Here is a 23,442-nt window from a genome sequence, read left to right as displayed (position 1 = left end):
CAATAGTTGAATTGTTTCTCCCAGGTAATAGTTTCTACCTATGTCAAATGCTCTTAATAAGCAACTGGCACTGTTCTCATCAGAAAAAAGTAGTAAGGAAAATCAGGAAGTAAAGAAGCAGAAAACTGTGCAATTCCTGCTCCCCAGGATTTCACATGTTCTTTCTTCTGCATCAGATTAAATAGCTATTTAATCCACTGATGTTCTCCACCCTTGTGTCCCAGACTGTCCTCGGTGGGCAGGGAGGCTGGCTGTCAGCTCTAGCTCATCAGGAATGTCATGAAGACTCCCCAGTAGATGCTGTATTGTCTGCTCCTCAAGTCTGCTCCTGTATTGTCTGCCACGTTCCCATCTGGTCCCAACTCTCTCCAGTAACTCACTGCCCCACAGCCTATGCCAGCGCCTGCAAGCACTCACATGTGTGTTTATGGGCATTCATCACATGCAAAGGCTTTGACTAATGTTTCCATACTAATGGCTCCCATGTAAGGAAGTCCGAAGCTGTATTAAGTGTTTCACATGCATGAATTCCCAAGAGCACACACTGTGTAAGGTAGAGTCCATTCTACCCTCTTTCTGCAGGTGACAGAGTGGAGTGCAGAGAGGTTCAGTGCTTTGCACACTTGACCTGTGATGGCACAACCAGCTGGTGTTCCTGAACCTGGACCCAGAGTTCTCCAGTGCTCTTTCTCTGCTGCAGAGATCTCTAGAACACATGGGGCATTTGCAAAGTATAGACAGTCAGCTTCTCTCTAGTGATTGCAAAGCCATCCTCAATTGCTGCTGAAAATCTGGCTTTTCACACTCCAGATACTGCATATTTTATGAATTGAGATTTGAAGCTAGACAAAATTTGAGCAACTCATTCAGGGAAAAGAAATCAATGAGGACTAAGCCAAAATATCCAAGATAAAGAAAGTAATAAATAAAAAGTCTTAGCTAAATGCCCTGGCATCTCTCAAACTTGACGTGTTAGGAGCTGCATTTTCCTCAATGCTCTTGGAACCTCCCCACTCCCCTGGTTCTGATGGTGCTGCCGCGTCTAAGACACGAAACACACAGCCTGGCGTCATCATGACCGCTCCGTCCTTCCCCTTCCTGTGGGTCTATTCCCAACAAGTCCTGTGGGTCCTGTTCTAACCATGTCCTTCCCAAGTGGCCCCTCCTTCACTTCCCCACTGCTCCCTCCTGGCGAATGTCTTCTATTCAGTGCTTCCTGACCCATGTCGTGGCACACATGGCATGTTGTATGTGAATGGCACCTGGGCAGACGGATGAGGTTGTGTTTGGGAGGCCACCCGCCCAGGGGCTCCAGCCGCCCTCTCCTCCTGCAAGTCTGCCAAGGCCTGAGGGGAGCCTGCTGCTGGCACCCCGGGGCCCCTCCTGGGGGTAGGTGCACCTCAGCATGTCCCCAGGAGGCTCCGTTCCCACCATCACTCTGCTCCCCATCACCCCATCCTCCTCAGCCAGAAAAGGCCTTCCTTCACACACAGCACCCCTACTAAACAGCCAGGAGCCGCAGGAGGGGTCCCTAGTCCCACCACCTTCCATCAGGACCCACCAGGCTCCCGGGTGAGAGCTCAGGGTGCAGAACCAGAATGTCTGGATTTGATTTCTGCTCCTGTGTTTGCAGACTGTGGGGTCTGGAGCAATCATGAGCCACACCGCGCCTCGGTTTCCTCCTCAGCAACACAGTGACTCCCCCAGAGCAGTGCTGTGAAAGTCAAATGAGTTAGTGAGTGTAATGCACTGTACACACATGTGTATAGTCGATCCTAAAGGAAATCAACCCTGAATGTTCATTGGAAGGACTGATGCTATAGCTGACACTCTAATACTTTGGCCACCTGGTGGGAAGAGCCGACTCATTGGAAAAAGGCCCTGATGCTAAGAAAGATTGAGGGCAAGAGGAGAAGGGGACGACAGGGGATGAGATGGTTGGATGGTATCATTGACTCAATGGACAAGAGTTTGAGCAAACTCCAGGAGATAGTGAAGGACAGGGAAGCTTGGCGTGCTGCAGTCCATGGGGTGGCAACTCCAGTCCATGGACATGACTTAACCACTGAACAACAACAATAATACACACACGTGCATGTGTGTGTGCGTGTGTTAGCAGTAATTATCCAGAGCCCACTGATGGAGTCTACAGTTTCCCACATATTGAGGCCACACACCCCTACACTTCCTTTTCTGGGAACTCTCTACTCCCCAAGCACCCCAAGGACGTCTGCCCAGGTGCCCACTCCATTTCCCTTGTCTGGAAAAGCTCCATCTTCCTCCGTAACTTCATACCTGCCTTTTATTCTGGACCCAGATCCAGTCTCACATCCTTGCAATGACTGCCGCTTCCTTTCAACTCCTATCACACTTACTTCCACTGTCATTTGTTTGGCTTTTAGTGCTCTGTGTGGTTACCCGTCTCTCTTATAAATACCTCCTGTCTTCCCAGCAGGATGAAAGGCCCCGCACTCTGTCTCCTGCCTTCAGCAGGTGCTCTGTGAGTGTTTGCTGATGGCAGTGATGATGGCCAGGAGAGAATAAATCTGTTAAGCACATTATTTGCTGCAGCCAATAAAAGAGTAGTCCCTTATAACTGCTTTAATTCACTCAGGAGATGAACGTGAGCTGCAGGAAGTGAAGTGTCTCTCCATCTTAATAATATTTTATTTTAATGAACAAATATTAATATTCTCCTTCCCATCATTTAGTGGGTCTCTTGTGCTATTATTTGAAAGAAATAAATATATTATTTAAATTTTATTATTCCAGAATATTGCCATTCCTGTTTATAGATGTTCACTATATATAAATTTTAAGGTCCAACTCATCTTTTTCCCCAAAGCAAATCATTTCCAATGCCATTAAGCGAAGCAGTTAGAGAAATTTTAAATCATTTTTACAAAGTCCAAGAAAGCCAGAAAAGAGAGAAAATAATGAAAACAACTTAATACTGATTTTAATGAGCTGGAAAACATAAAGGGATCAATGACAAAGAGACAGTCGGGAGAAAAATGTCTAGGGTTTTGTTGTTTTGTCTTTTGTCTTTTTTTTTTTTTTTTATGGCATAATTACTGGTCCCTCTGACTTTTAGCCTTAAAGGTGGAGCCCTCTCTTACTTCTGTTTGTATCCCCAGATCAGGCACGACCTGGACTATACTAAGGGTGAGAGGTGGGTGTCTGTCTTAGAAGTGGACATCACACTTATAACCAGGCAGGCAGCCCACTTCTGGACCTTGAAAACTTGGTTCCATGGTGCTTTGCACAGGGCACTAAATAAGTATATTCTAAAGAAATGAATATTTAAATGATGAATGAATACAGCTATATATTTTTAAAACTGGAGATATATATATATATATATAGAGAGAGAGAGAGAGAGAGAGAGTCTAAAAAATGGTACTGATGAACCTATTTGCCTGGCAGCAACAGAGATGCAGATATAGAAAACAGGCTTGTGGACACAGCAGGGGAAGGAAAGGGTGGGACGAATTGAGAATGTAACATTGAAACATGTACACCACTGCTGCTGCTGCTGCTGCTAAGTCGCTTCAGCCTTGTCTGACTCTTCGCAACCCCATGGACCACAGCCTACCAGGCTCCTCCATCCATGGGATTTTCCAGGCAAGAGTACTGGAGTGGGGTGCCATTGCCTTCTCCGAACATATACACTACTATATGTAAAGTAGACAGCCAGTGGGAAGTTGCTGTCTAACATAGGGAGTCAACCCAGTGCCCTGTGACAACCTAGAGTGGGAGGGTGTGGGGGGGGTGGGAGGGAGTGGGGGGCTGGGAGGAAGTGGGGAATGGGAGGGAGTGGGGGGCTGGGATGGAGTGGGGGATGGGGGGGAGTGGGGGGGTGGGAGGGAGCGGGGGGGCTGGGAGGAAGTGGGGAATGGGAGGGAGTGGGGGGCTGGGATGGAGTGGGGGATGGGGGGGAGTGGGGGGGTGGGAGGGAGCGGGGGGCTGGGGGGGAGTGGGGGGATGGGAGGGAGTGGGGGGGGGATGGAGTGGGGGATGGGGGGAGTGGGGGGGTGGGAGGGAGCGGGGAACTGGGAGGAAGTGGGGAATAGGGGGGAGTGGGGGGCTGGAATGGAGAGGGGGATGGGGGGGAGTGGGGGGTGGGATGGAGTGGGGGACTGGGCGGAAGTGGGGAATGGGAGGGAGTGGGGGGCTGGGATGGAGTGGGGGATGGGGGGGAGTGGGGGGTGGGATGGAGTGGGGGACTGGGAGGAAGTGGGGAAGGGAGGGAGTGGGGGGCTGGGATGAGAGTGGGGGATGGGGGGGAGTGGGGGGTGGGATGGAGTGGGGGACTGGGAGGAAGTGGGGAATGGGAGGGAGTGGGGGGGCTGGGATGGAGTGGGGGATGGGGGGAGTGGGGGTGGGATGGAGTGGGGGACTGGGAGGAAGTGGGGAATGGGAGGGAGTGGGGGGCTGGGATGGAGTGGGGGATGGGGGGGAGTGGGGGGGGTGGGATGGAGAGAGTGGGGGCGTGGGAGGGAGCGGGGGGCTGGGAGGAAGTGGGGAATGGGAGGGAGTGGGGGGCTGGGATGGAGTGGGGGATGGGGGGGAGTGGGGGGGGGTGGGAGGGAGCGGGGGGCTGGGAGGAAGTGGGGAATGGGAGGAAGTGGGGAATGGGAGGGAGTGGGGAATGGGAGGGAGTGGGGGGCTGGGATGGAGTGGGGGATGGGGGGAGTGGGGGGGTGGGATGGAGTGGGGGCGTGGGAGGGAGCGGGGGGCTGGGAGGAAGTGGGGAATGGGAGGGAGTGGGGGGCTGGGATGGAGTGGGGGATGGGGGGAGTGGGGGGGGTGGGATGGAGTGGGGGGGTGGGAGGGAGCGGGGGGCTGGGAGGAAGTGGGGAATGGGAGGGAGTGGGGGGCTGGGATGGAGTAGGGGGTGGGGGGGAGTGGGGGGGTGGGATGGAGTCGGGGGGGTGGGATGGAGTGGGGGAGTGGGAGGGACGGTTGGACGTATGTATGCCTGTGGATGATTCATATTGAAATATGGCAGAAATCAACACAACATTGTAAAGCAATTATCCCATTAAAAATTTAAATGTCACCAGTAAAAAAAAGAAAGAAAGAAAGAAAGAAAGAAGCACAGCTGGGTGTGATCATACAAAGTCAGAGCACCAGAAGTAAAGTGGAAAATAAAAACTGAAGACAGTCGGCTGGTTTTTCCCTGCATAGAGCCACACAGCTTTCCTAATCATCTCCTTCACTGCCAAGCAATCGATTGTTTTTAATGCCATTTCAGTAAAGAAGAACTAGGGTAAATCACTGAGTGGTGGGATGAGAAGCAGCTCAGGAAAAAGGCGTGGCATGTTCAAAGGTCCTGAGGAAGGGAGAAGAGTTGTAATTTCTAGGGAATAAGCCAAGTGCAAGGTAGCTTGACTGTAAACAGTGAGAGGGTAAATGACTTGATTTTAAAACAAAGTAACTGGCAACCTTTCAGTCAGGACATCATCAGCTATATTAAAAATGTATGTCTTTATCCTGTAAGCAACTGGAACGTTTGAAGAGCTTTATGTGAACCAGACAACTAATTAATTAGGCATTTCGAAAAGATTACTCTGCAAAGAAAACATGGGAAAGAAGAAGCAGGGGAACCATCGTTCATTCATTCAGTGAGTATTTATTCAGCACCTACTATATATCAGGCATTATTCTAGACACTGGCAGCTAAGTCATGAAGAATATAAACAGGGGCTTCCCTGGTGGGCCAGTGGCTAAGACTCCAGTCTCTCAATGCAGGGGTCCAGGTTTGATGCCTGGTCAGCAAACTAAACCCTACATGCTGCAACTAGGACCTGGTACAGCCACATAAATAAATAAAGAGTAAAATATTTTTTTAAAAAACAATATCAACAAAAATTCTTACTCTTGTGGAACTTACATTTGAATGGAAGAAGACAGACAATAAATAAATGAAGTGCAGTCTGTAGTATGTTGTATGGAAAGAACTATCATGAGGGAAAAATAAAGCAGAAAAGTGAGGGGGCTGGCAAAAGGAAAGCAGTAGGTAAGTTGTGCTTTTGATAAGGAAGCCACAGAAATAATCACTGAGAAGATAATATTTGAGCAAGATCTAAAGGGGGTGAGGGCTCATCCATGCAGGTAGATAGCTGGGAAATGAGTGCCTGGGCAGAAGAACCAGCAGGTGCAGAGGCTCTGAGGCAGAAACATGCTGGCATCTGTGGAGAGAGCAGAGAGGCCTGTGTGGTCAGGTGAGGAGTGAGCGAGGCTGAGAGTAATGAGAGGCTGGGTCAGAGACAGTGGGGACGATCATGAAGGGCCCGGCTGGCCAGGATGAAGACTCAGAGTGAGATTGTTGTTGTTGTTCAGTCACTAAGCTGTTTCCAACTCTTTGGGACCCCCTCGACTGTAATACACCAGGCTCTCCCATCCTTCACTAACTCCTGGAGTTTTTTCAAACTCATGTCTGTTGAGTCAGTGATGCCATCCAACCATCTCATCCTCTGTTGCCCCTCTTCACCTCCTGCCCTCAATCTTTCCAGCTTGAGGGTCTTTTCCAATGCGTAGGCGCTTTTCATCAGGTGGCCACAGTATTGGAGCTTCAGCTTCAGCATCAGTCCTTCCAGTGAATATTCAGGCTTTATTTCCTTTAGGATGGACTGGTTTGATCTCCTTGCAGACCAAGGGACTCTCAAGAGTCTTCTCCAGCACTGCAATTGGAAAGCATCAATTCTTTTGTGCTCAGCCTTCTTTATGGGATAGGAAGGTTCCTGAGCAGAGGACAGCTCTGCCTTCCGTGTGCAGAGGGGTGGAGACTAGGAGACTAGACTGGGCTGGGGAGACATGGTGGAAGGGCAGAGGCAAGCAGGTTAGTTAGTATGAAGGCTAGTACAGTAATCCAGGCAGAAGAAAAGGGTGGCTTGGTCCAGGGATAGACACGGAGGTGATGAAAAAGGTAAGATTCAGGGCATGTTTTGAAGACAGAGTCAAGGAGCTTTGCTGACAGATCATACGTGTAATACAGGAGCAAGAGGGGAGTCAGGGTTTTTAGGCAGAAATAGCAGGAAGGATAACATATCCATTAACTGAAATGTGGGGAAATTGTGTTGAAATAGTTTTAGGAGAGAAAGTTCAAGAGTTTGGTTTCTCGTATGTTGTTAGCTGAGGTTCCAGTGAGACATCTCCGTTAATGGATGAGTAGCAAGAGAGCAGAGAAACAGGGGCTTGCCTGAGAGTGAAGTGGGGTGAAGAGTGGCCACGTGATCCAGGCAGAAGCGGCTGCAGGGGAAGTCCAGGTGATGGCCATCAGGGGAGTGGCCGGCACAGAGGCCTGGGGTCAGGGCAGGAGCTCTGCATGGAGGGGCGGCCCCCGAGGGAACCACACCAGGCGTTCTAGGTGCCCACAGAGGCCCTGTGGCTGTGGAGATGGGGCAGAGTGGGTGAGCTTAGACACGTTTAGGAAACAGAAGTCTGCAGTTACTTGGTTGAAATGCTATAAAGCAATCTAGGGTCAGGGGTTAAGAAAAAACTCAGAAATAGTGAAGGCTTGTCAGATTTGTTCAGAAAGCAAAAAAAAAAAAAAAGGGAAATGCAAGTAATTCATGATTGGTCTGATGGATGTTTCTTTCAATTCCAGGGACATAGTTCCATATTTTAAAGAACACACGTAATGCTAAGGAAAGGCAGTGTTCAGAATCAATTGCATTGGTTTACATCCATATAAGGGACTTCCCTGGTGGCTCAGATGGTGAAGAGTCTGCCTCCAATGCAGGAGACCTGGGTTCAATCCCTGGGTCAGGAAGATTCCCCTGGAGAAGGAAATGGCAACCCACTCCAGTACTCTTGCCTGGAAAACCCCATGGACGGAGGAGCCTGGTAGGCTACAGTCCATGGGGTCTCAAAGAGTCGGACACGACTGAGCGACTTCACTTTCAATTTTCACTGTCACATCCATATAAGGGTGTGAGAATCACCTGAAAGGAGATCTGGCCAAATATTTAGAGTAGCTATCTCTGGATGGTGGCATTCCCAGTGACTTTCTTCTTTACTTTTCTGTTCACTTCCTAGGTTTTAATTACCATGTGCTGTTTCACAACTTAAAATCAGAATATTAGTTCTGTTCCTCTGGAAGGAAAACAAAAGAGGCAAGGAAGAGTCTCTGAGGTGATTTACAGTTAGCCACACTCTTGCTAAATTACTGGCTCCATTTTTAAGCTCTGAGATGTCAAAAGCTATTAACACGAAGATTCCAATTTGAGTGGAAATATGAGATAAAAAGTTGATGCCTTTAAATAATCATAAATAAGAAATAAAAGCTACATTTGCTGTACAGATTAATTAAAAGCAGGACCTAGAATATTATATTGGTCTCTCTGAATATTGCTTGTCATCAGAGGGAAGCAAGAAAGAGGATAAAAAGAAAAATTTGTTGAGGCAAAGTGCACAACAGCTGAGAGGCAGTGAGGACCCATCTTTTTATTGATTTGCGTTTGGATTGATGAGGTCTCTAACCTAGAATAAAATCCTTTGCTCTGTTTTCTTGGTCTCAGTGAAGCCACCAAAGTGCCATGTATTTATCTTTTGTAAATTATGTTTATTTTTAATACTCTGTGCTCATGATTCTTTTCTATGGCAAATGTCCCACTTTTCTGATGGCATGAGACCATCCTGGCATCCTGCATTTATATTTTATTTTACCGAGTATTCTGTGGGGCCTGTCTCCACGGTCCTGTATGGTGTATATGTTCTCATCCTGCCTTCCCAGACACACTCCACATGTGGATCGTTTATACCGTTTGCTGCTTCAGTTTGGAGATGATGGTCACGGATGGCCCATAATTGGTAGATGTCAACATACGTGAGCCTGGTGCCATGAACCTTTATGGATTACTGCACCTCTGAGCTGGTGGCTCAGAATGCAGAACGGCGATCGTATTGATGGACATCGAAGCCGTGTTTAATGGAGACAAGCCCCCAGGGCTGGGGGCATGGCGTTAATATGAAATCCAGAGCAGAGAAATGACTGAGTCTCTTTCCTCTCCTCTATGCAGGAAGCCTCCAGATCCGGTACAACCTGGGTGGCACCCGGGAGCCCTATGACATTGATGTGGACCACCGGAGCGCAGCCAACGGCCAGCCCCACAGCGTTAACATCACCCGCCGTGAGAGGACCGTCACTCTCAAGGTGCGCACGCGCCACTCATCTGCCCTCTGCAGATGCGCGCGGCCTCTGCCCTCTGTCGCACTTGAGTGAGTGCTCCATCACTCAGGCGTGTCCAGCGCTTTGCAACCCCAAGGACAGCAGCCAGCCAGGCTCCTCTGTCCACGGGATTCTCCAAGCCAGAATGCCAGAGTGGGTTGCCGTTTCCTTCTCCCTCTGTCATACTTGGCTGTTGTTTTGGGGTTTGTTTTTGTTTTTGTTTTGTTTTATTTTGGGTGGTTGGGGCAGGTGGAAGAGATGCTTCTGATACATTCTTCTACAAATTGCTAACCAGTGACATAGAAAGATATGCAATTGGTACAGGAAAGACAATGATGGTGTTGATGGAGAAGAGATTTCTTGGGAGAAGGTAGAATAAATGTTTGCTCCATATATTCTTCGTAGCTTTTCCTGTGTGTAGGCCTGCACATCTATCAGCCTTCTGCTTTTATCTATTGCAGCATCTTTACCCTCCATGGTCTCAGATGTCTGAGGCTTATCACGTTTCCCAGCAAAGGTTATTTTGGTTTATCTGACCTACTTCTTTCACAACTCCAGTGCAGTGTGAATAACTGTTTTTTTCCTTCTATAGATGCTTTGCCTTAAACATCCTCCATACACATACCTTCCCCAGCATCTCAGACTCTGGTTGTGGGCTTTCTGTACACAAAGGGATAGTTTTATTATGACACTCAAATTTTATTTCAGGTTCATTGATTGTCCCTCCTCCCTCACCCCCCCCATCACTGAGTTTTACAATGAAGAGAGCCTGGGAGACACCATGAATAAAACATGGCATGAGAAGGTCTCCCCGGGAACTGAGCCAAAGATCAAGGCTGGAACTGTCACTGCGTTCTCTAGAAGGAGTTCAAAATAGATAGCTGTCAGGAAGAAGAACGGCAGGGGGATGCTGTTTTGTCGGCCGAGCGGAGCGCCTCTTGGCAGGGCTCAGCAGCCTCTCCGACCTCATTCAGATGCGGCTGGCTGCCGTGGGAAGTTCAGGTTGCAAAGAAGAGGCAGAGGGCCCGTCTATTTTTGAGCCCTGGTGGATCTCAAATTCATAACGCGATGTGGAGTTTATGCTTGGCCTTTAGCAGGAAATGCTAGAGAGCATTTTCAGGAGAGCCTTTCCTAGGAAAATGACAACGTGCAGAAACAGCTTATTGGGCAGTCAATCAGACAGAGTGTAAATAAGGTTCTCTCGTAGTGACGGACAGTCGCTGAGCCCAGTGCAATGCTTGGCACACGGCAGGTGCTACAGATTACTTACAGGGTAAACCACTCCCATCCTTCACTGCAAATTCAAGTCTGATTCAGAAAAGACAGCAAGTCCAGAATTAATATGGATTATACCGTTATAGGATACGAATGGTTTTATACCGTTCTACCAACATTGTGTTTACTGGATTTTGATTAGACTCATTCACTTATTTTAAACTATGCCATCTGCCACCTCTCTCAAAGAAAGTGACTCTCTTGCCATTTCGCCATTGCAAAATAATATTAAAAGTTAAAAAAGCTCAGCAGTCAGCTTGAAGGACAGTGTCATGGAAGACAGCTGTGGAATTGTGAAAGAAAATGCCTTGTGTGTCGGGGCTGAGCCCTGTGGTTTGAGGAACTTCAGCAAAGACGAGGGCTGGGTGAGCGGGCGAGGAGAGTCCAGGTGATAAGCTAAATAATTCCATTTCTGGGTGCAATTCTCCAGACGAGAGTCTGGAGCAAAGTAGGTCAAGAAGGCCTCCCTTCTGGCAAGTTCCACCAACTGGGAAATCTTTGAAGAAACTCTTGAAGAACAGACATCAGCTAAATCAGAACTGCTGTGTGCTGCAGTGAATCAGAGATTGCCCTGAAGAAGGAGAAAGGGGTGGACTATTTTAAGGACTTGGGCTTTTGAGGCAGGGAGAGGCCGAGAATTCCAGACAATGCAGCAGCCAGAGGCCTGCAGAGTCCAGGGCACGGAGGACGGCTGGGGAGGTGGGGTCTGCTGCTACTGCTCTGGGTTCTTCTGGTTGCAAATGACAGAAAACCAACTCAGAATTCATTTGTAGGGGAAATTCCTAGTGCAAGTTATAAAAGAAAGGAAAGAAGAGGAAAACCACAATCTGGAAACAGAATCCAGGGGGCCTGGAGGATTCAAACAAAGACTAGGCCTCCAGTGAGTGCCTCTCCTAACTCTCCTCTCTCTCCCCCCATCATCTCTGCTTGCCCACCTCCCTCTGACAACTGAATTAACTCTTCTTGCAGCAGGCTCCATCTTCCACACATCATGGGACCCAGACACTGAAGTCCTGAGCCCGTGTCTTCCCAGTTTTGCTATCAGAAGGAAGGTCTCCTAGTGTCTCGGTTCTCATTTTAAAACCCAGGGGACGTCTCTGGTTGGCCAAACTGGGGTCCCACACTCACCCTATCATGGGGAGCAGGGAGCAGTGACTGAGGGTCCACAATCAGACCTCATGATCAGAGTGGGGAACTTGGGGGAGAGTCCTCCAAGGAACAGGACTAGAGTTCCAGGAAAAGGAAGACATGGATGAGGATGAAAAACACTGACCGAATAACGCTTTGAGGTAAAATAGAAGCAGGAAGCATTCTAAAAGACATGGAACAGGGCTTCCCTGGCGGCTCAGTGGTAGAGAATCCGCCTGCCAATGCAGGAGACATGGATTCAGTCCTGATCGAGGAAGATCCCACGTGCCTCAAAGCAACCAAGCCCGTGAGCCACAACTATTTCACTTGTGCACTAGAGCCGGGGGGCCGCAGCCACGGAGGCCCACGCACCCGGGAGCCTGTGTTCTGCAGCAGGAGAAGTCACTGCAATGAGGAGCCCGTCACTGCAACTGGAGAGGGGCCCTTGGTCACCGCAACTGGAGGAAAGGCCCGCACAGCAGTGAAGACCCAGCACAGCCAAAAATAAACAAACAAATCAGCTTTCTTTAAAAAAGAAAAGGCATGGAGCAAGTTCAGTCATAGACATTGTGGCCACGGGGTTGGACAGCCCTGCCCGCCCCAGTTCTGTCACACAGTGGGCTGCAATTGCCCTGAGATTTCTGGACATGTTTGGAAAGCCAGACGCCGTCAACCGCTTGAATCCAGCCTGGACAGACGTCATGGTCTGGAGGGCTCTGGTCTTTCTCAGCCCGGATGGAAAGCAAAGGTAGACGCGGTGGAGGAAGAAAGCACATGATGCCTCCTTTCAGACCAGCGGATCTGGTGGGCTCCCTGGGTCCACTGCCTGCTTTCTTCCAGGCAGGAGAGCCTGTTGAGTATGGACATAACTCCAGGTGTACCTTTGGAACTCAAAAAAAAACACTCTAATTTTTTTCTTTCCTGGGAACAGTCTACAAATCCATCTTGAGAACTCCTACAACCTCAAGAATGCGTGGAGAACGATATAATGAAATGTTAATCATGATTATTTCTGTGTAAAGGATTATAAATGGTTTCATTTCCTCTAGAGTTTTCTATATTTCCTCATTTCCTATTACTAATGTGTGTTGCATTTTTATAATTGAACAAAAACATAAAACACATATCTGGTTCTATTCCTGGGTTGGGAAGATCCGCTGGAGAAGGGATAGGCTACCCACTCCAGTATACTTGGGCTTCCCTTGTGGCTCAGCTGCTAAAGAATCTGCCTGCAATACCAGGAGACCTGGGTTTGATCCCTGGGTTGGGAAGATCCCCTGGAGAAGGGAAAGGCAACCCATTCTAGTATTTTGGCCTGGAGAATTCCATGGACTGTATAGTCCATGGGGTCGCAAAGAGTCAGACATGACTGAGTGACTTTAAAAAAAAAACACACATGTATCCTCTACCTATTCTGATAACCCCCAGTTATAATAAAATATAATGACAAATATATGTAAATAATTTTAACTTGAGATGTACTTCTAATCAAAGAACAAAAATAAGTCTAAGATGAATTTAAAGTGCTATGGAATGATGCCTTTGGAATTAAGGTGAAATTTTATATGTTTCTACATATACAAACATCATATAATTTAGATGATGTTTATCAACGTTTATAGTGTTTTTAAAAGCAGGTTGGCTTTCCTAGCTGGATTTGGCTAAAGCTAACATTAAATTAATTTGCATTCCCTGGGCACACACTGTCTGAAATGGTGCTGAGCACTTGAGGGAAATTGACCTTGGATGAAACATTTGCTGCCAAAAAACAAAGTGCCCAATCTCCACATAGATAATGAAGAACTGACTCTCGGAGTTATCAGATGGCAATGTGAACCAGCGCCCGTGACAACCCTCAAGTGGCATCATTTACGAAAACTCACAGTCACACCAGTGATAATAGCTAAAGGCTTAATGCCAGTCAGATGTAAAACAAACCCTGAGCAGGCAGGGAGCACCTGAAAAAAACATTGTATCTGATGAAAATACATGCCAATTAACATGCATCTAAGAACTGAACATTACAAGGAACGACTTCAAAGTCTTGTGCTATGAATCCTTTCTTCTAACTTTCCTTCCTGCCTGCCATCTCTGGCTTCTCCCTTCCTTCTTCATTCCTTCCTTTCATCCCAACCACATTGCGCAGGGTATCTAAGGTGGTTTATAAGGAGTTCAGTTCAGTTCAGTTGTTCAGTCATGTCCGACTCTTTGCAACCCCATGGACTGCAGCATGCCAGGCCTCCCTGTCCATCAGCAACTCCAGAGCTTGCTCAAACTTATGTCCATCAAGTTGGTGATGCCATCCAACCATCTCATCCTTTGTCATCCCCTTCTCCCCCTGCCTTCAATCTTTCCCAGCATCAGGGTCTTTTCCAATGAGTCAGTTCTTCGCATCAGGTGGCCAAAGTATTGGAATCTCAGCTTCAGCATCAGTCCTTCCAATGAATATTTAGGACTGATTTCCTTTGGGATTGACTGGTTTGATCTTCTTGCAGTCCAAGGGGACTCTCAAGAGTCTTCTCTAACACCACAGTTCAAAAGCATCAATTCTTTAATGCTCAGCCTTCTTTATGGTCCAATTCTCACATCCATACATGACTACTGGAAAAACCGTATTCTTTGATTAGATGAACCTTTGTCGGCAAAGTAATGTCTCTGCTTTTTAAGATGCTATCTCAGTCTGTCATAGCTTTTCTTCCAAGGAGCAAGTGTCTTTTATTTCATGGCTGCAATCACCATCTGCAGTGATTTTGGAGCCCAAGAAAAGAAAGTCTTTCATTGTTTCCATTGTTTCCCCATCTATTTGCCATGAAGTGATGGGACCAGATGCCATGATCTTAGTTTTTTGAATGTTCAGATTCAAGCCAGCTTTTTCACTCTCCTCTTTCACTTTCATAAAGAAGCTCTTCAGTTCCTCTTTACTTTCTGCCATAAGGGTGGTGTCATCTGCATATCTGAGGTTATTGATATTTCTCCTGGCAATCTTTATTCCAGCTTGTACTTCATCCAGCATGGCATTTCTTATGATGTACTCTACATATAAGTTAAATAAGCAGGGTGATAATATACAGCCTGAAGTACTCCTTTCCCGATTTGGAACCAGTCTGTTGTTATGTGTCCAGTTCTAACCGTTGTTTCTTGACCTGCATGCCAATTTCTCGAAAGGTAGGTCAGGTGGTCTGGTATTCCCATATCTTTCAGAATTTTCCATAGTTTGTTGTGCTGCACACAGTCAAAGGCTTTGGCATAGTCAATAAAGCAGAAGTAGATGTTTTTCTGGAACTCTCTTGCTTTTTCTGTGATGCAGAGGATGTTGGCAATTCGATCTCTGATTCCTCTGTCTTTTCTAAATCCAGCTTGAACATCTGGAAGTTCTTGGTTCACATACTGTTGAAGTTTGGAGAATTTTGAGCATCACTTTACTAGCATGTGAGATGAGTGCAATTGTGTGGTAGTTTGAACATTCTTTAGCATTGCTTTTCTTTGGGATTGGAATGAAAACTGACCTTTTCCAGTCCTGTGGCCACTGCTGAGTTCCAAATTTGCTGGCATATTGAGTGCAGCACTCTTATAGGCAGTACATACAGGTGAAGAATGTGCCTGCAATGCAGGAGCTGAAGGACATGTGGGTTTGACTACGAGATCGGGGAGACCCTCAGGGAGGAGAAAATGACACCTAGACAGAGAAGCCTGGTGGGCTACGATCCAAGGGTCGAAAAGAGTCAGCCATGACTGAGCGACTAAGCACAAGAGCTAAATGAAATTGAGGGTTATAGAAAGTCACAAAAAGTAGGGCCCCAAGACAAGGAGGGAGGAGAATACAGTCACCCAGGTCAGGTCCTATCCATGTGTATAAGTTTGGCTTGGAACTTCTTAGAGGCCAGAAGTCCACAGCCCATAACAGCAAAATGTACCAGTTCTTGTAGAGAATGGAAATGTGTCTTACTCTTTTTTTGTCTACCATGGACTGTGTTTACTGGCATAGCAAGCTGCCCATATCACGGTTCACTTGGCAACATCACATGCATGACGGTAACTCACGTTTATTGGGGCTGACAGTGGCCCAGGCATTGTGCTAGCACTTGACACACATTCTCTCACTGAGTCTTCACAAGAGGCTTATGAGGAATGTACCCATTTTACAGATGTGGAAACTACTGCTCAGAGTATGCCATAGATCACCCAAAGTTAGGAAGCAGTGAGTGGCAAAAGCCTAGATGAACCTAAGTCTGTCACACCTTAAGGCTTCCACATGCTCTTAACCAAATCACTTAATAGAGCAATGTCCAGGAGGGTGGCCACAACATTTTGGAAGTGGATATCTCTGGCCAGTTAAAAATTGAGTGATAATGTTCTCATTACTAAAAACTTCAAAAATATGCAAAAGCACAGAGAATAATAAAACATGCACCTACGGACCCACCATCCAGACATTTAAAATGTTGGCATTATGCTACATTTCTTCAGATTTTTAATAAAACAGTGACAGCTGAAGGCCTTTCATCCCCCTGTTATATAATGGGTCCCAAGAGATGTGGTACACAGGGCCTTCAGCGGTGTTTCTACAACAAATGTGTTTTTCACAAACCTGCTTGATGTAGCATTTCCTTGGGAAAGTCAAGCATCACTTAAAAATGGATTTCAGCCCAAACAAGTCTGCAGTCAGTAGGGTAGAACAGGGTGGTGGGAGATGAAGAGGACAAGGGCCCAGATGACATGGTTTTCTGATATCCTGGCCTGATCCAAAGGTAAAATTAGCTCAAAAAAAAAAAAATGAATTAACCACATCTTCTTTGAATGACTATCACATACATGGGGATTTCTGGAGGTTATACATGGAGGGTTCAGGGATATGGTCTCTGGCACAGATATTTAGAGTCCATTTTCTCTAAAAATCAGATGAACAGATGGTAAAGATGTATCATTTTGGCTTCCAACTAACTGGAGGGCCCTCCCATGTTTGCCAGGAAGAAGCTAACAGATTTTCTGCAAGTAAAATAAGGACTTTCTTAAAAAAAAAAAATTCTAAATCCTCCGAAACAAATGATGATCAGGCCCTCAGACTGTTATACGATGAACAACATGACTTCAGTTGTTTTCTCCAGGGGTCTTCAAAACAAATATTCCTCCAAGTCACTGAATTTCATCTCTTCAATGTGATCAGTTCTTACCCGCTATTAATCATAACTCCAACAAAATTGTATAAAAACTGTTGTATCAATTGCTAATTGAGTGGTATATCGAATATGAATCCTAGAAAATGGTCAGAGTTTACCAACAATAGCAGCACACAGTGCATTCTAAACTCCAGGGACCAAGAAAAAGACACAGACACCAGGATAACACCAGTTGCTGTAACAACCCTAAAATGTCAGTGGTTTAACCCACTGAAAGTCTACCTCATGTCAGATATATTTTTTAAAGAGGAAAGTCCTGTGGTCTGTAACCATGCTATAATAGGGTTTTCTAGGGCTTCCCTGGTAGCTCACATGTAAAGAATCCACCCACAGTGCAGGAGACCCAGGTTCGATCCCTGGGTCGGGAGATCCCCTGGAGAAGGAAATGGCAAGCTTCTCCAGTATCCTTGCTGGAGAATCTCCATGGACGGAGGAGCAGGGCAGGCTACAGTCCATGGGGTCGCAAAGAGTCGGACACGACTGAGCGTCTAAGCACAGGTACAGGTTGTACCGGAGGTGCTGGCAGGAAAGAACCCGCCTGCCAGTGCGGGGAGTGTAAGAGACCTGGGTTCAGTCCCTGGGTCGGGAAGATCCCCTGGAGGAGGGCGTGGCAACCCACTCCAGTACTCTTGCCTGGAGAATCCCATGGACAGAAGAGCCTGGTGGGCTACAGTCCATGGGGTTGCAAAGAGTCAGACTCACCTGAAGGGACTTGGCAGGCACGCAGACACTCTGAGGACCCCCTGTGGCTGCCCTTGGCCAAGAGCGATGATGATAATGCATTCCCTGAAGCAATGTGGCTTCCAGGGACCATTTCCTGCAGATGTCAGTTGCCCAGAGGGCTGTTTTATACTCACAAGCCTCTGCAGGTCAGACCAGTGGTTTCTTTGCCTATATAATTCCTTCAAAACCTGAGTTGGCTTCTGACCTATCCACTTCTGGTCAGTTTCTCGTACCAGTAGATAACCCTACATTCTTTCCTAGGCATGGCTCTTGGACCAACGTAATTACTCACTTCCCCAGAACCATGCCTCTCTCTGAAGGCCATGGCCATCTGAAACAAAACGCTTATGTGGGGGAGAAAGACTTTTAATTTTTACTTCACCCATGGGGCTGAGTTAGTTTGCTGAGCTGGAAAATCTAACTGTGCCTTCATTAGTCAAAGCTTTTTGCAGTTTTATTTCTTATTCTCTGGTGTGAGGCTGTAAATTTTTGGACTTTTCTCTATCCCTTGCATTGATGTTTGGACACTGGTCAGTTTTTTCTGAACTTATCTCTTTCTTGACATGGGCAGCAAGAAGCAACCCATAACTGTGACCATTCTGGCTCTTTCCAAGCACTTTCCTGAAATCCACAGGTCACAGGCGAAGCCTGTCTTCCAGGTTACGTGAGATGACAGCTTTATAAAGCATTTTATTGCATATCTGTATTGTCCATCTTTCCAGCCCTAATATCCATACCACAGGATATGCTACAAATTTTAGGTTTCTGTTATATCAGTACTCTGCTTCAGTGCAGTTCAGTTCAGTCCAGTCACTCAGTCATGTCCAACTCTTTGAGACCTCATGAACCACAGCACACCAGGCCTCCCTGTCCATCACCAACTCCTGGAGTCCACCCAAACCCATGTCCATTGAGTCGGTGATGCCATCCAACCATCTCATCCTCTGTCATCCCCTTCTCCTCCTGCCCTCAATCTTTCCCAGCATCAGGGTCTTTTCAAATGAATCAGCTCTTCACATCAGGTGGCCAAAGAATTGGAGTTTCAGCTTCAGCATCAGTCCTTCCAATGAATATTCAGGACTGATTTCCTTTAGGATGGACTGGTTGGATCTCCTTGCAGTCCAAGGGACTCTCAAGAGTCTTCTCCAACACCACAGTTTAAAAGCATCAATTCTTAGGCACTCAGCTTTCTTTATAGTCCAATTCTCCCATCCATACATGACTACTGGAAAAACCATAGCCTTAACTAGACAGACCTTTGTTGACAAAGTAATATCTCTGCTTTTCAATATGCTGTTTGGGTTGGTCATAACTTTCCTTCCAAGGAGTAAGTGTCTTTTAATTTCATGGCTACAATCACCATCTGCAGTGATTTTGGAGCCCCCAAAAATAAAGTCAGCCACTGTTTCCCCATCTATTTGCCATGAAGTGATGGGACCAGATGCCATGATCATAGTTTTCTGAATGTTGAGCTTTAAGCCAACTTTTTCTCTCCTCTTTCACCTTCATCAAGGGGCTCTTTAGTTCTTCACTTTCTGCCATAAGGGTGGTGTCATCTGCATATCTGAGGTTATTGATATTTCTCCTGGCAATCTTGATTCCAGCTTGTGCTTCCTCCAGCCCAACGTTTCTCATGATGTACTCTGCATATAAGTTAAATAAGCAGGGTGACAATATATAGCCTTGATGTACTCCTTTTCCTCTTTGGAACCAGTCTGTTGTTCCATGTCCAGTTCTAACTGTTGCTTCCTGACCTGTATACAGGTTTCTCAAGAGGCAGATCAGATGGTCTGGCATTCCCATCTCTTTCAGAATTTTCCACACAGTCAAAGGCTTTGGCATAGTCAATAAAGCAGAAATAGATGTTTTTTCTGGTACTCTCTTGCTTTTTTGATGATCCATTGGATGTTGGCAATTTGATCTCTGGTTCCTCTGCCTTTTCTAAAACCAGCTTCAACATCTGGAAGCTCACGGTTCATGTATTGCTGAAGCCTGGCTTGGAGAATTTTGAGCATTACTTTACTGGCATGTGAGATGAGTACAATTGTGCAGTAGTTTAAACATTCTTTGGCACTGCCTTTCTTTGGGATTGGAATGAAAACTGACCTTTTCCAGTCCTGTGGCCACTGCTGAGTTTTCCAAATTTGCTGGCATATTGCATGCAGCACTTTCACAGCATCATCTTTTAGGATTTGAAATCGCTCAATTGGAATTCCATCACCTCCACTAGTTTTGTTCATAGTGATGCTTCCTAAGGCCCATTTGACTTCACATTCCAGGATGTCTGGCTCTAGGTGAGTGATCACACCATTGTGATCTCTCTGCTTTTTTGAAGCACTTTGCTTCAAAGTACTCATTTGTGTATTTGTTGGAGTTCTATTAGCTACTGTAACAAAATAAATTCATAGATTGTGGTGATGGTTTCATGGGCATATACTTAACTCCAGACTCATCAAGTTGTATACACTAACTAGGTTTGGCTTTTTGTAGGCCAACAATGATATAAAATAGATTTCCATGAAAATTGTTGGAGAAATATTAATGGCAGAAAAATGAAAAGTAATTCAATTATGGACTTATAGGGGAGCCATATATGTTCATTAACATGAAACATTGATGGGGGCACCATTTTTTGGATGTGGAGAACTGTTCAGTTGTAAGGTGTTCCAAGTAGCTTCCTCAAACCAGGAGAAATTCTGTCTGTACCAAAAGGGCCTGAGCCATCATGTTATGTGATGTTCAATATACCCATATGTATCTTTGTTTGAGATGCTCAGCCTTGTGAGTTGGGAGCCTCTGGTACTACTAGCCCACTAAACAGATGGGAAGACAGAGATAGAGGACATCCAAGTGACCAATTAGATCCCAGTGCTCACAGCAGATAGACTCCTATCTAGAACCCATATAACCAGACCCCCCGACCCACGCAGGGGCTGATCACCGCTTACCCTGTTGCCTCTTTGTTGCTTTTGAGAGCCATCAAGAGTCCCAGGCTCACCCCTGTCAGCTTGCCTTATAAAGTTTTGAAAATTTTTAAGAGTTTTAAATAAAAGTAAGTCTTTCAGGGGAGTTAGTGTTTGAAGTCAGTTAGGGTTGTGGTGGGAGATGGTGAGTAGCACATTTGTCTGACAAACTCTTTGGACCAGTGTTATTTTTAAAAATAAGACAGGAAGGTGCAGAGAGCAACCCAGGAGGTGATAGGACAGTGCTTCCACGTGGCTCAGAGGACGCCACCTGCAGCTGGGAGGTGACCCTTGCGTGTGGAAGCTCCAGGAAGAGAGGCTGATAAAGCAAGCGCTTTAGAAACTGCTGGGGGACTTCCGTGGTGGCCCAGTGGTTAAGACTCCATCTTCTAATGCAGGGAGCTCAGGTTCAATCCCTAGTTGGGGCACTAAGATCCCACATGCCTCACAGTCTAAAAAGCCAAAGCATAAAACAGAAGCAATATTGTAACAAATTCAATAAGGACTTAATAAAAAAAGGTCCACATCAAAAAAAATAAAAAAATCTTTAAGAAATTGCTGGATCTGCTTATAAAGATGATTTGGTTTAAGTAGCTTTTCTCATGAATGTTAACAAAGATGCCAGGAATTCCTCCTCAACCCACTACAGGAAAAGCCTATTAAGGCAATAGTAATGACACTGATAGTGTTAGTCGTAGTTGTAAAAACATTTAATACTTCTTGAGTGTACCCGTCTCTGTCTTCATGCTTTACAGGCTGCACTTGATGTAAATCACGTCCCTGTGAGATAAGTGCCATTATTCCCATTTTATAGATGATGAAACAGAGACATAGAAAGGTCAGCAAGGGGTCGAGTTGAGGTCCGAACCTAGATCTGCCTGATTCCCACACCCAGACTCTAAACACTCTGATTTAACTAGTGATTAAGCTGACTGTGGATTTAGGTGGCTGGTCAGAGACAATAGAGGACCCTTCCTCAAATATATCCACCTACGTTGGAAAACTAACTCAGCACAGTTTCTGCAAAGTGTTATTAGGGGACAAATGAAAGGTGTAGAAAAGTCCATGCAACCCAACCTCAGTGTTAAGAAAAACTAATGACATGGAACCTTTAAAACAAACTGTGAATAGTGTGTATGCTAATGGGGAGAAACACAGTGTTTAAAAGAAAAGCCCTATTGAGATTTGGGAGATGTGATAATCACTTAGAATCACTTTTCTAAGTGAAAAAGAAGTAAGTGGTCCTGCTCTTAGGCCAGTGCTTGTTCTACCTGGAAAGTCCCCCACCAGGTCTTCAGGAAGCATGGACATAACCTCCAGTACTTCCGTTTGAGCGTCCTCCTTTCCTGTGCTAGAGTGGAGCCTGGCCTGAAATTAGATGCCAAAACTCAAATGAATTATTTTAAAACGTGAGTCTTTATTACCCTCGAACTTTCTGCCAATAAAGGACAATATTTAAAAAGTGTATAGCTGTAAACACAACTGAAAATTTTAACATCAGAGGTTGTTCAAGTCTTTATGAAAGAAAACAGCGCTGTTGGGATGCATTAAATCTTTTCAGGGATGTCAGAACAAATAAAGAAAGTTGACCTCACTAGTCTAAGGCCCTGCTCTGAAATTACATTGTCTGTAACTTCTTCCCTTTGGCTAATTTAGTGTTTCTCTCCTTGGGTGATGAGCTCACAGCCTTGGTTGTGCGCTCAAAGCGGGTTTGACAGAAGGGAGGAGGTCTTAGGAACAGTGATGAGCCCTTTGGTCTCCAGTCCTTCCCTCCTGGTGCGCTGGCTGACCCACGCACCACTCTCTGTTGGGGTTCTTGGCAAGTGTGTTACTGCTTCGCTTTCTGCTTTCGTGGAAGACTGACTCAGATGTTTAATTCTGTGGAAGACATTGGTCAATGTTTTATTCATTTCTCACATCACTGTTGTTTTTACTTGCTGAGCTGTTTGTCTCTCCTGCAATCCCACAGACTGTAGCCTGCCAGGTTCCACTGTCCATGGGCTTTCCCAGGCAAGAACACTGGGGTAGGTTGCCATTTTCTTCTCCAGGGCATTTTCCCAACCATGGGATCAAGCCCGCATCTCCCACTTGGCAGGCAAATTCTTTACCCCTGAGCCACCAGGGGAGCTCTTTCATGTCATTACAATGGTTTAATTCTAAAGAAGATGCCTGGGAAGGGAAGAGACAGGGATGTCTGTTAGAAACTGGCCCATCAGTTTGGTCTGTATCAGAGTTTATTCTGTTTTCTTTTCAATATTTCCATGTGTCCAGATAAACCTATTCACAAGCAAGACATACATCAAAAACCTCGTGACCTCATTAACTCTGTGTCATTTGGTTTTAGATCAGGCTGGGCGTTTGGCCCATGGAAGGGTATTTTAGTTTTCTATGTTTAATTCTGAACAGAAAGTAGGATATTTGATGAAGTCTCTCCAAGAAAGAGAAACAAGATACACAACCATCAGTGCCAAGATTCCTCCCTCCGCCATGTGTTCAGACCAGCCTTTACACCGAGACCGTCTCTATGCTTAGTGGTCTGGGTAACCACAATGTAAGATCACAGTTTCGAGATTATGCAGTTGAGATGCATGATGAAGTTCCTGCTTCAGACAAAATATTCTCAAGATGGTCCCATGTTCCATTAACAGTGCACTTTTCTTATATTAAAACTATATGAGGATCACTAAGAATTTAACACAGTGACATCTGCTTCACATTATCTCTTACCCTTGTCCATTGCTCAGTTTCCCATGGCATGATGGGAAACTCCGAACAGCAACCATTCGTTAATCCTGACTTGGGTAAAATCAGTTGGTCATCAACACCATCCCATAAGGCTACGTATGAAGTGCAATAAAGTTGAATCAATTTCACTGAGTATACATTGAGAAGAACAAATATATGCTATGTACCTCTTACACACAAGAAATCCAGGTAGATTTTGATGAGTTGATGGAGCAGAGGAGAATGACAAAATGTATCTTTTACCCTCGAGGACTTT

The 23,442-nt window shown here is 46.0% G+C and overlaps 1 protein-coding gene across 1 annotated transcript in view; it reads left to right on the top strand.

The window, feature by feature from the left end:
• Positions 1–23,442, top strand: part of CNTNAP2 (contactin associated protein 2) — a 2,220,467-nt gene that overhangs the window by 2,042,702 nt on the left and 154,323 nt on the right. The window contains exon 21 of the mRNA XM_070460949.1: positions 9,027–9,160. Within this exon, the coding sequence (XP_070317050.1) occupies positions 9,027–9,160 (134 nt within the window). The remainder of the gene's footprint in view (positions 1–9,026; positions 9,161–23,442) is intronic.

This window comes from Odocoileus virginianus, chromosome 1, assembly GCF_023699985.2.
Source record: "Odocoileus virginianus isolate 20LAN1187 ecotype Illinois chromosome 1, Ovbor_1.2, whole genome shotgun sequence".
Taxonomy (NCBI): domain Eukaryota; kingdom Metazoa; phylum Chordata; class Mammalia; order Artiodactyla; family Cervidae; genus Odocoileus; species Odocoileus virginianus.
This window is presented reverse-complemented; position numbering and strand designations above follow the sequence as displayed.